Source organism: Aptenodytes forsteri, unplaced genomic scaffold (assembly GCF_000699145.1).
Source record: "Aptenodytes forsteri isolate BGI_AS27 unplaced genomic scaffold, ASM69914v1 Scaffold2, whole genome shotgun sequence".
Taxonomy (NCBI): Eukaryota; Metazoa; Chordata; class Aves; order Sphenisciformes; family Spheniscidae; genus Aptenodytes; species Aptenodytes forsteri.
Genome location: NW_008795695.1, coordinates 6,584,029 through 6,596,264, shown reverse-complemented (window position 1 = coordinate 6,596,264; position 12,236 = coordinate 6,584,029). Strand labels below are relative to the sequence as shown.

General features: G+C 41.7%; 1 protein-coding gene across 1 annotated transcript; it reads left to right on the top strand.

The window, feature by feature from the left end:
- Positions 1 to 8,586: 8,586 nt before the first annotated feature.
- Positions 8,587 to 9,255, top strand: LOC103902061 (claudin-8-like). Its single transcript, XM_009283065.1, has one exon. It carries the CDS (start codon positions 8,587 to 8,589, stop codon positions 9,253 to 9,255), a length of 669 nt encoding a protein of 222 aa, XP_009281340.1.
- Positions 9,256 to 12,236: the final 2,981 nt, after the last annotated feature.

Genomic DNA, 12,236 nt, shown 5'->3' with positions numbered 1-12,236 from the left:
GGAAGTGGTTGAGTCCCCATCCCTGGAGGTATTTAAAAGACGTGTAGATGAGGCGCTTAGGGACATGGTTTAGTGGGTAGTGGTGTTGGGTCAATGGTTGGACTCGATGATCTTAGAGGTCTTTTCCAACCTCAATGATTCTATGATTCTATGATTCTATGAAAGAGGACAAATAGGACGAGAAGACAATGTGAGTGGAGTTCACTCTAGAAAAGGTGATATCTATTAACTACTCCATTGCTCTTCTCAATGGATAAATATGCCAAAATTATTCCTGAGAGACGTTTGCGCAATAAAAACTCCCAGAGGTGGCTACTCTGCGGTGTCCTTAGCAGTATTTAATTATAATTTTCATTAGAAAAGGTTTTCATGAAGCTTAAGCTAAATCTCCCCACCGCAGGCTAATGCTGCTCTGTTATTTCTTGTCCCATCAACAACAGGCATAGAAAACAGACTACTGCTTTCCTTTAAAGCAGGCAGCCTTTTCCATATTTCAGCACTGTTACCATCTGACCTCTTGAACCTCTCTTGCTTAGCTTAATCATCTCTAATTCTTTCCTCACTGGCACGCTCGTTAAATTTCTCCCCATACTTGTTTACCTCCTCTGGTTGTTTTTGGCTGCTCCACCTCTTTCTTTAAGTTTGATGCCCAAAACTGGACAAAAAATCCCAGAGGAAGCCTCACCACTGCTGAGCACACTGAATATACTCATTGCAGGTTATCATAGCGTGGGGTAAATGATTCACAAAACGAAGCAAATACCTCCCTTGAACATGTTAAATGCATTGCACTTCTATTATTCCAGGCCTCAAGATCACCAGCCTTCCTGCGCTGTGGGATTTAACCACTGACAGTACATTGACCAGCTGGGTGTCTAATGCAAATTTTCTTGCTGCAGTTCCTCCTTTATTGCTAGATCCCTGAGGGTAATAAGATGAGACCCCAGAGAAATCCTTAGCTCCAACAGTAGCAGAAATCAATGTCTGGAAATAGGAACATGATAATTCTCCTTCTGATATATCCTTTTGTTGTTTTACTCACTCATGGATTCTGCATCCACATTACATTATTTTTACTCTTCTCCATCCCTTCAGTGTCTCTGTTAATTTCCCACTGCTGTGTCAGATGCTTTAATAAGGTCCAAATGATTTAGATTTTCTAAACTTTTATTTTCTAGAAAATGTTACCAAACAAAAACTGAATCTATTTTTGCTAAGTCCATGCTGCATTTTATTTAACTTTCCATATACTTCTAGATGTTTATTCTTCGCAACGGATTTTGAATCATCTTATACTATTAGGTTCTGACTAATGTGTTTCTAGTTGTGCACATGGTTTTCCACCTCCCCACTCATTCCCTTAGTTTCGCTGTTCTCCAGACACACAGTATCGCTCCCGATTTGACACGTTTGCTAACAGTCCTTGCTACCAGATTTGGAACTGCACATGCTGAATTTCCTTCAGTGGAAATGACTCTCTTCAGTTTGTGCTCATAAAGATTTGGAGTTTTTTATCTACCTTGGATACAGTATTGTAATTCTGTTGTGCTCTCCTTCTTCTATATCCTTGTGGTTACTTGAATTCAAAGAAGAGGAGGGCTAACTACCTTTCTCAGACTCATGCTCACAGCCTAGCATGCCTCTTCCCTTGCTGTTCCGTATTATCTGTATGCCTGTAGCACCTTTTTTATTCCAATTTTTGAAAAGCCTGATTTGGATTGACTTTTATTGAGTCTCATTTTCCCCTTACATTTTCTGACGTCTTAGATACATTTTCTTTGCTGGTTGGTTACCTTTTCTGTTCTTCTACCAAATACCTTCTCTGTGGAGTTATTCATCCAACTATCAACCTTACTCTTACAAGTCTCTCCTTTCCTTCCTGATGGGACTCACATTTCAGACACTTCCTAAGGAATTTTTAAGCCTCATCCACATTCATGTCCCTAAGCTGTTCAGTCTAATTAATAAAGAATAACGTGATCAGGATCAGAGGAGTTGTTCTCCCTCAGTGCTCCAGGCACTTTCACCTCATTGGCAATGGTCTTCTGCAGAGATACAGATCCTCTCATCTTAATGATCCTTCACATACCACTTTCTGTCTCACAATGTGAGCCCTGTTCCATTCCAACATAAAAGCATCACATTTGCTGAGGCCTTTCCCTCCTCCATTTTATACTTGTTTTTAAGTCAGTCTGCACATATCAGAGTGTTTTCTATCTTTTTTCCTTTCCCTTCCCTAACTTCCAGCCCCTTAACTCCCAACACATGGTTGGTAGAAATAGTTACTAGACATTCCTCCTTCTTCTGAAGTACTGCACTCTGTGCTAAACTACACATTTCAGATCTGGAATGAAAGCAGCTGCTGCTTGATCATGGACAAAGAAGTTCATATTTTGACTGGCTACATAGTATGCTGCAATTGGGAACAGCGCTGGATTGTCCCTGGGGGGAAGCAGTGTGTCCACACTGGTGAATCATTTGAGCCCTTGCGGGCTGTGGGCTGTCACAGTGCAGAGACACATCAGCCCCGGGAAGATGCATCAATGTGCAAAATTACGGTGACAGTGGTGCATCCTTGGAGCTGCTACGACTCGTGATGCTGGAGAGGGTGTTCTGAGAGTAAGTGACAAAGATTAATTGCTTCCTGCAAAATACTCCTGCTTTGGTCTCTGTGCCAGCACAAATCCAAAGTGATTTATGACTTCCAGGAAGAGGGGTTTTTGTGTGAGTGCAGGAACAGCTGGTTGGCTGGGCAGGGCTTCCCTCCTCCTCCGCATCCTCTCCTCTCCCTCTGTTTGAAGGGGAACTGAGGTAAATCGGGAGATGAACTCTGCCAGCTACGCAGGCCCAACGGGCAGGGGCTATGCTGCTCCTTCCTAGGGGACGCCCAGCTTGCCAGCCAGGGAAAGTCAGCCAGGATGTCCCAGGGAAGAGGTGAATCCCAATCCTAACGAGAGAGGAGTAATGGAACATCCTGGCCAGAAGCACAGAGGTTTCATAAAGGACTCTGGATTTGCATAGAGAGAGAAAGGGGAGAGTGTGGGGGTAGAGGGTGACCCTGCTGTGTGCTGAGATGACAGGTTTGGGGGTGTTATTGGGTGCACGAGGTTGAAGCTAGTGGAGCTCATGCTGCTAGGGTTTATTCTGGAGGTGGAAATTTACAGTGTAGTTAGTTACATTCAGGAGGTGGGGTTTGGGAGAGGCCAAAAAGTGGGGGGGACCGGACTGGACAGGGAGGAGCCCAAATTATGACTGAGAAAGATGGGAAAAACCCCCGTTCTTCCAAGTTTGAGACTTACTTCTTTAGTTACCTGCACTGCTTGGTTACTGGAAAGCTAGTTCAAGGGTGTATTTTTATGCTGTGCCCCAAAAACAATCTTTCTTGGGATTCTGAGCCTAGGAGCTTGTTTCTAACAGTATCAGGTAGTCTAACAAAACCTATTACCTCTTTCTACAAACCTTGCCTCTCATCTATGTTTAGGCCATCACTGCCACAATATACCTTCGCCTCCTCTTTTATTCCATCACAGTAAATCATATAAATAAAGGAGTTCCCCTGTGCTTCATCCAGTAATAGCCTAACTGTATACCCTGCTGCTAACCCTTATGAAAACAATCAATACTGCCTTGGGAATTTGCCACTGTTATAGTTCCAATAGCTTAATGTGAACTGCGCAATCAAATGCACCCCCAAAATGCTCTGAGGTCCTGTCATTAAACAGCAAAGTAAGACAGCATATTTTCTGGCAGGTTCTACTTCTATCAGGATGGCTGCTCCCTGTACGCAAGTATTGAGGTGACAAATACCTTGTAAAAGCCTGAAGCAGTTTAGCTGGATTAAATACTCAAAGGAGTATTTAATATTTTATTACTGTAGGGTTTTATTACGCTGAACTGGAGTTCATTCACAGTGTCCAGGAGACAGGCTTCCTCAGACATGGAATATCATTAAGAGTTTGGCAGTTTTGTCAGGCTGTGAATTTGAGGCACGCTGAGGAAGATGACGGAAAATAAATATTAGTTCTTTTCAATTCAACTGTCAGTCATGGGTTGCCTCAAAGCTAGAGTTAGAGGTCAGTGCCCAAGTACAGTGCCTGTTATGCGTCTGGGGGAAATCCCTCTCTAAGCTACACTGAGCAGATGTTCCTCTCACTCCAAAATGTGCCACGCTTGAAGAGAGGGGGAAGGAGATGTGCCTTCATCTTTTAACATATGTGCAGGCAGCAATATTAAAGTTTGCACAAATGAAAAGGCCTCTGTGGCTTCAGTCCATTTTCTCCTGAATTAAAACAGAATCAAAGTAACCTTTTGCTTCACCAATAGGCTCAAAATACAGTAGTCAATCAAAATACCATAGAAAGTAACAGAACCGTTAACTCAACTATGATTTCATTGACCAGCCCTTGTAAATAGTTGAAGACGAAGTGGTTAACCCAGCATGTAATGAATGGACTAGTGGAAGCCACAAGCAGGGAGGAACTGATGCCATTCACATGTGTTTCCAAAACAAATGATCCGCAGACAATCCTAACCCTATTTGTTGTACGCTTAAAGCAGATTTTACATGTAGAGGATGATCTAGGTCTGCGTGGCTTCACCCAGCACCTCTGCCCAAGGGGACAGGATGCAGAGTGACTGCAGAGCCACAGCCCGCTGGACTCTCCATTGCCAGACTCTGCAGGTGGTTGGGCAGCTTTGCGGCCTTACTGGATAACTGCAGCCTCTGGGAGGTTAAGAGACTTAAGTGTAACTCTTAGTAATCACTAATCTAAAGTGTGCTTTTGTAAATCTGCATATTTGCCTGTTCCAAAAATGTTACTGAACCTTCAGTTTAGCTCATTAGCCCGTAGCATAACCAACCTATCTATTCTTGATGAGAGCTTATAATGAACTATGTACATTACAGTTATACATTTGTACAAGATTAAAGTCTCTTTGTCTATATGTAGGTGCATGTGTATGTAGAAGGACTCTCAAATTCAGTGTATATACAAGATCTACAAAGAGGAATGAAACCTGCTTTCTGGGAGGCAGTTAAGTGTTTACATTATTGATGCCTATAATTAATTAAGCACTTCGGGATCATTGACAGGTTCTGTTAATCAAGTGGACTGGAGATGCTGTACTTCCTCCTTTTCAAGGGGTATCAGCATTTTAAAAGGTAGGGAGGGAACAGAAGATATTGCCCCAGGAAAAGATTCAAATGAACATCCTGATGTGAAGGGAAGAGAAAGTGTAAATCTGAACAGAGACCCAGGGAAAGATTAGGTGTAAAGGCTATGTGCTTCCTCAGTTGCCTATTTTCCTCTTTGAAGGCAAATTTTGGGGTGGACATGTTTGCATAAGAACTGGTATTCTCGTCTTGAGGCAGGTAAGCATCCAAATAGCATAATAGATGGATGATATGCAGAGTGAGGAGACTTCTAAAGTCTAGTCAGGTGTAGATGGGGTTTTCCTTTTATCTCTTCTCACCTGGCACTAAAGCCATTGTATCTGCCATGCCCACCATGTAAGTATGTATTTAATTTCTACTTTAAGAGCTGTCTGCTGCTCAGAGTGATTTTGAAGTAACTTAGTCAACTAAGCATTTCTTTCTGAGAGGTGAGGTGAGCCTTTAAATGGAGGTACAGTTCTCTAGGGTATACAAGGGCGTAAGAGCTCCCTCCAGGCTGATTCAAACACAGGACTTTTCTGCAAAAGGTAATCTTCCAATGATTAGCAAAGCCAGGGACTCATTGGCATTTAAGAGGTTGATGAGATTTTCCAGTCCTCATGAGTTTCCAAGATATTGGTAGTGTTTCTTGATTTTTTTTTCCAACCTGTCTCCTGTAGCTCATTTTCATTTCTGAAATTTATCTTCAAGTTTCAAAACTGCCGTTTATTGGTTTTCCTTTCCTGTTTCCTTCCCCTCAGGTTTCAATAACAAGAACCATCCTGCCACTGGACAGTACATGCAGCAGTGTAGCCTGGGTGTTCCTCTCTTACGCCTACACCTACACTGGATGTCACTCACCATAGGTACTACTTCCGATTAAAGATCAAAAAGCTACTCAACTGTTTAGCGCTGTCTGGATGTATTGCCACACAACCAGCTTATGATGCATTTTAATAGTATTTCTGTGAGCAGTTCATCTTCTATACAAACCATGCCCTGACTGTCACAGAGTGTAATGTTATGCATGACCTCAATGGCTGACCCTCCCAGAGTCATGTAAGGAAAAATTATTTCAGAGCAATCCTGATTGATAGATAAGGCAGTCAGATAAACAGATTCAGGGCATTAGGCATGGTCTGTTTTCCAGCTGTGTATATCTTCAAGAGCTGGCTGCCGGAAAATGTTGCACAAAGAGTTTTTCTGTTGAAAAAATGACATTTAAATGCTAGTTTTGAGAGGGCTTTTCCATAATAAGTTGATTTCTTTTTTGAAGTTAAAATAACAAATCAAAAAACAGTTTTGAGAATTCAGAGGTAAAAAGGTCCTACAAGATGAATGGAGACTGTACTCAAGTTAAATAGCACAGGTCTTGTGTGCAGTCTTTTTCTAAGGGAGCAGTCTCCTGCCAGAGAAAGGAGTTTCTTTTAGGCAGGTAACCATCTATGACTTCTGATTTCATCTCTACCACCTCTTTCTTTGTGGCACTGAGCAAAGTGCCTTAACTTTTCTGCATCACGGGATTCTTTACAAGATGAATGGAGACTGTACTCAAGTTAAATAGCACAGGTCTTGTGTGCAGTCTTTTTCTAAGGGAGCAGTCTCCTGCCAGAGAAAGGAGTTTCTTTTAGGCAGGTAACCATCTATGACTTCTGATTTCATCTCTACCACCTCTTTCTTTGTGGCACTGAGCAAAGTGCCTTAACTTTTCTGCATCACAGGATTCTTTTAGAATTTTGCAGAAAAGTGATGCGATATTCATCTCTCTATAAGAACAATCTGATAATGTATTTAGTTTCTAAAGGTTACATTTCACATCTTAGCTGAAGACATTTTTTCTCTCCAGATTCCTGCTAGCAGACTTGAAGGCAAAAATTAATTGCCCAGATCCCTTGGGAATATTTTCCACGTGGACATGTAATATTATACTATATAACTTGCATTATCTGACACTCCTTCCTTACAGTTAGTAACTGCAGGAAGGAGGGGATTTTGTGGGCTGTGAGTGGTTTAGATGGGCAATTCACTTTTCATGGGTTTTAGCTTTTGCTTTGAATATGTTGTGTAGGCACCTAAGGCTGTAACTAAATTAATACCATCAAAGGCAATGTCTGATATTTCCAAACACACAGAGCCCACAACACTACAACCCACAAGCAATCGAAGAATATGTCGTTCTTCGACAGCACTTCTAGGGGCCTTCATTGTCTTTAGTGGGCCAACTCTTTTTTTTTTTACTAGCCCCATTGGTTCAAAGAGCTGGAGTAACCAGAAACACATCAATTTCAACAACACCCATGAGTTGTCATCATATACTATTATCTCAAGGTAGGGAGAAGAAAGTAAAAAAATCATAATGCAGCAGTTATTCCTAACTTGCCCAAGGCAAATCAGTCTTTTGTGTGCTTTTTTGTCCAGGCTTGTAGCTATCTGTGCAAGCTGATACACATGCTTGTGGGAGGGATCTCTGACTTCTTTCAAGATGCATTGTACACTGAAAGAAAAGCTCATCCTTTTCATATTAGACAATTGCCCCCAACCCTTCCTAATGTTACCTGGAGAAGATTATTAGTATGGAACATAATGACAACACCATCCTTCTAATGGGGAGAGAGTCTCATAGAGGATTCTTTCCTAACAGCGACCTTACTTGTGGATTCAAAAGCAGAAGCTGTGAAACTTTGCCAGCTATTTTCTTTGTCGTCCTTGTGAACTATGCAGCTGGTAGAGTAAAGCTTTGATGTTGATTGGAATACTTGACTTTCCTGTACCTGTCTAATATCATGATTATACTTTTGTATTTGATCAGAATGAAGAATCTACATTAAATAGCAACACCAAGTACCTCCTAGCTTGATTTGAAAAAAAAATCAGATGTTTTCCCAGGGCTGTAGCACTTAGAAAGGAAGTCCAACTCCAAGTCCAAGTTTAGCTTTTTTCATAAGAACAACTGTTTTACATAATATTTTAACAGAGGGAAGTTCAGACTTTCTGTACTAAATTTCAACATAGCTGCAGTCTTGCAGTTAAGAAATTATTAGCCCTGCAATTAGGTACCTTTAATTGAATCCCTGACACTTACTTAATTATAGCATCACTACAGACACACTATGAGAAGCAGTAAAATCAACTATGACACACCCCTCCTAGGTTCCTATTGGCTGGAAACTTGTTAGGCTTGATGGGTAGGCGCTGTAGTCAGAGGGGATTTCAAAGCAAATAAATAGCACATCCTTCTAGCCAGTCAGAAATGGATTTCCACCTGTCTGAACCTCAGACTGGAGCGAGCTGCTTTTAAAAAAAACCCAACAACTTGCTGTATGAGGAAACTACTGGAGAAAATATTCCCTCTCATACTTTACATTTCTTCTATGAAAAAGTGATTTTGGAAGACTTCTAGGCCACCTCGCTTGAGGTGTCTTTTCAGAAGAAGCATGGCTTGCTGTGTGTTACAAATCACTGGTCTAATATTTGGAGGTGTCGGCATGGTTGCGACTTTGGCAGCCACAGTTATGCCGCAGTGGAGAGTTTCTGCCTACATTGGTGGCAACATCGTGGTGTTTGAGACCATCTGGGAAGGACTGTGGATGGACTGCATCAGTCAGCTGGGCATCAGGCTGCAGTGCAAATTCTACGACTCTGTCCTGGCTCTCCCCCCACCCTTGGAGGCGTTCAGAGCCCTCATGTGCTTTGCAGTGGTCCTGTCAATCATTTCCTTTTTGATGGCCATTGCTGGTGTGAAGTACACTCACAGGGCCAAGGAGGATCCCCAGGGCATCAGTATCTTCATACTGGCAGCTGGAGTTGCCTTTCTACTGACGGGCATCCTCGTTCTGATCCCCGTGTCCTGGACTGGAGGTAGCATCATTCGTGACTTCTATGATCCGAAAGTCCCTACGTCACTGAAACGAGAACTAGGAGCTGCTCTCTATGTGGGCTGGGTGAGCGCTGCACTTCTCATCGCTGCGGGAGCAATGTACTGTAGCTTCTGGTGCTGGGCTGATACATCCTCAAAATCCAGGTATCCATCGCTTTCCTGTCACAGATTGCACAAACCTGACTTTGCAGGAGGGCCGTCCCTAAGCGTGCATGCCTATGTGTAGTTGCTACATGTGCTCTTTCTGCTTAGCATGTCGATATGTACTGATTGACTTCAGTGTCTAATTAAACTCTGAGCCTGTAATGGAGGAACAATTTTGTTCATCTGCTATTTACTCTTGACATACATATCTGCTCTCTAACATGCTTATAGGAAATGTTATTACATGGGCATTATGTTCGAGCACAGTCAGAAGAAAAATCTCACCATTTTATGGGAATGAAGAATGGCATGGGAACAGCAGCAGCCAGGAGTCTCTCAGGGAAGATGAACAGCATATGGTTGGGCTGGAAGGAAGGCAGCTGCTGTGCAATAGCACCATTGCCCTCCTCTAAACCCATGATGTGCAAAGGCAGCAGTGCATTTTACTCTAAGGTAAAGTCTTCATAAGGACTGCTCTAGGACAGTGGTGAGAAGCATGGAGTTGGCAGCATGGCCGAAGCAGTTGCTGAATGAACAGAGAAGCCACCAGCAATCTGACTTCCAATATTGGCACACAAATGTTCATGCTCTCCCATCAGAAGCCTCTGTGATTGACTATGGATTTAACTGATGCTTGTGGAGTTGATGTATCCTTCTTATCTCTTCTGCAGGGCACAGAATCCAGCTCATGGAATAATAAAATTTTTAATCACTTCACCAGACTTTGCCATGAATGTATTAGCTTTCCGTTGCTTGCTACCTCTCGTCTTTTATCACTTCTCCTGTTCTAGGTGCTACCTATGTAGCACATCCTCTTCTATAAAATACAGGACAGACCATCTGTCTTTATGCACTTTAAAGCACTGTGCTAATGTAAAGTATAATTAAACAAGCCAGGCAATGTAAATGTGTAATCCCTACTTGCCCGTTGGAGGATCAAGAGTTCCTGCCTATATCTTCCATCACACCCACAAAAGCCAAGCCCTGATGTTGTTCTGACTGTTTTCTGTTTGCAAGACTTATTTGAAAATGTAGACTGAACAGCCTGATGCCTGTCTGTCCACTGTGCAGAATTCAACAGTATTTGCAGCTGTGCATTTTTTTTTTCACAGCTGAAAACTTGGAACCTGCTTTTGACAGTGTCCATGTCACAACGTTGACAAGTGACCAAAGAAGGTCCAGTTCAAAGCATTTTTTCTGGTTCTTTACACAGTAGTAATCCATAGTACCATTTCATTGATAATTTCATGACACGGGTACTCAGTTTGATCCTTTTCTGTGTCTGGGACTGGTATCTGAAAAAAAGGGTGTAATGACTTTTCGAATTGAGCAGAGCAATGCCTCTATATATTCATTTGACTGTTCAATTTGAAGCAGAACATGGAAAGCTGCATTTAATTAAACAAGCCTTTTATTAACTTGACTTCAGATGAACCTAAACGAAACAGTGCCATTGAACACAGATATTCATTACAATATATTAACTGATGTGTATTTACATTTAAGACAACCAGCTCATATCTTTTACTGGGAATTTTCTAGTCGCTAGAAAACAGGTTTAATGCATCCTGCTCATCACTTGAGCAGTCAAATCAGCACTTATTAATTCCAGGTGAGCCTTTAAGAGAACATTTGTAAGTAGGTTTTCTAGTACTAAAACGTACGTTTTTTTATGTTGTCTTATAGCTGCTGATGTCTGTCACAGCAGCTGTCATTGGGTCAGACAGCTCATTTCAGTGGAGTCATTCTGTTGACTTTGGTAATAATTTATACTACCCTGAGGACCTCCACCTATTATTTTATTGTATTTATGTCCTATAATACATATCTTGTTTAATAAGGAACTATTTGGTGAGTAAGCCAGAATTGCACTTTTTGGATTCATTTAGATATGACATTTGTGATTTACAAAGCAGAGGATGAAGACATTTGCAATGCAAATTTGATACATATTTATATGTAGGTAATGGATTTAAATGATGACATATTCAGTGTAATGCAACTTTATGCAGATATAAGTGCTTAAGAAGTAATTAAGTGCAGTTTTCTATAACATTAATTAAAGGATCCTGAATGCTTTCACTATCAGTGGGTTCATCTAGAAATCAAATTTGAACTGGGTGTGCCATTGACACAAGTAACTTTATCTTCAAAGAGTTGAAAGATAAAACTGCTTTATTTGAGCATTTAAGATTAATTTCAAAGAAAACCTAGGCTTTTTACACTGAACATTAACACCAGATGGCTGCATATTGCTCCATTTCTCTCTTTTACCAGTTGATCAAAAGATGAGCTCAAACAAAATCTCTAAGCTCAGACAACCTTGTGCTTGCATGTGGGTTTGGAATCTGACCTTGATTCCAAGCGTACAAGCTAGTCTGGGCTGCTGTTTGGATGTCTGGGGTTTTATTGACAACAAACGGCAATTTTTGGCGATGTGATTTAGCACTTCAGACTCACCCAAATATGTTTAAGAGTCTGTGACACTAAAATTTCTGAATTTGATGCAGGAACAAATTTCTCATAAGAAGCTAATCTGCAAGAGATGTAACACAGTGGTTAACCTTCTCCCTTTGAACAGAACAGAAATTCCTTTATTGTGGATTCTGGTGGGGAAAACCCCATACAGATGATTACTAGATATTTTACCTCTGTATGTGAGGAATGCATTTGGCTGATTAAACTGTGTGGGTGCATTTGCGTCTGCTAAGAGAGGCAGAGTTTTTCTTCTTCCTTTTCCCCTATTCAAAACCTGTGATGCTCAGAACTGACTAGTTGGAAGCCTCAGTTCGGAGGTGTAAGAAAAGGACGTTTTAAGGGCTTTAACGAAAAACTGTGGTTGAGCTTTGAAAATAAACTGCTGCTGTTCATGAGTTTTCTGAGGGTAACAGGAAGAGCTTGGCTTGAGGGAAGTGATGGAGGAGCTTGCACAGATCTCTGGTGCCCAAGGCTGCACCTTCTATCCTCCATCTGCTGCTCCAGGAGAGCTCCTGCCCCTTCTGGGTTATATCTAACCAGACCTGGTCTCAGGTAACCCCGAGTGTCTAAGGCGACTCTCGGATC

Bases quoted from the DNA above. Each gene is read 5' to 3' on its own strand.
- LOC103902061 (XM_009283065.1), top strand. From the start codon at position 8,587: ATGGCTTGCTGTGTGTTACAAATCACTGGTCTAATATTTGGAGGTGTC.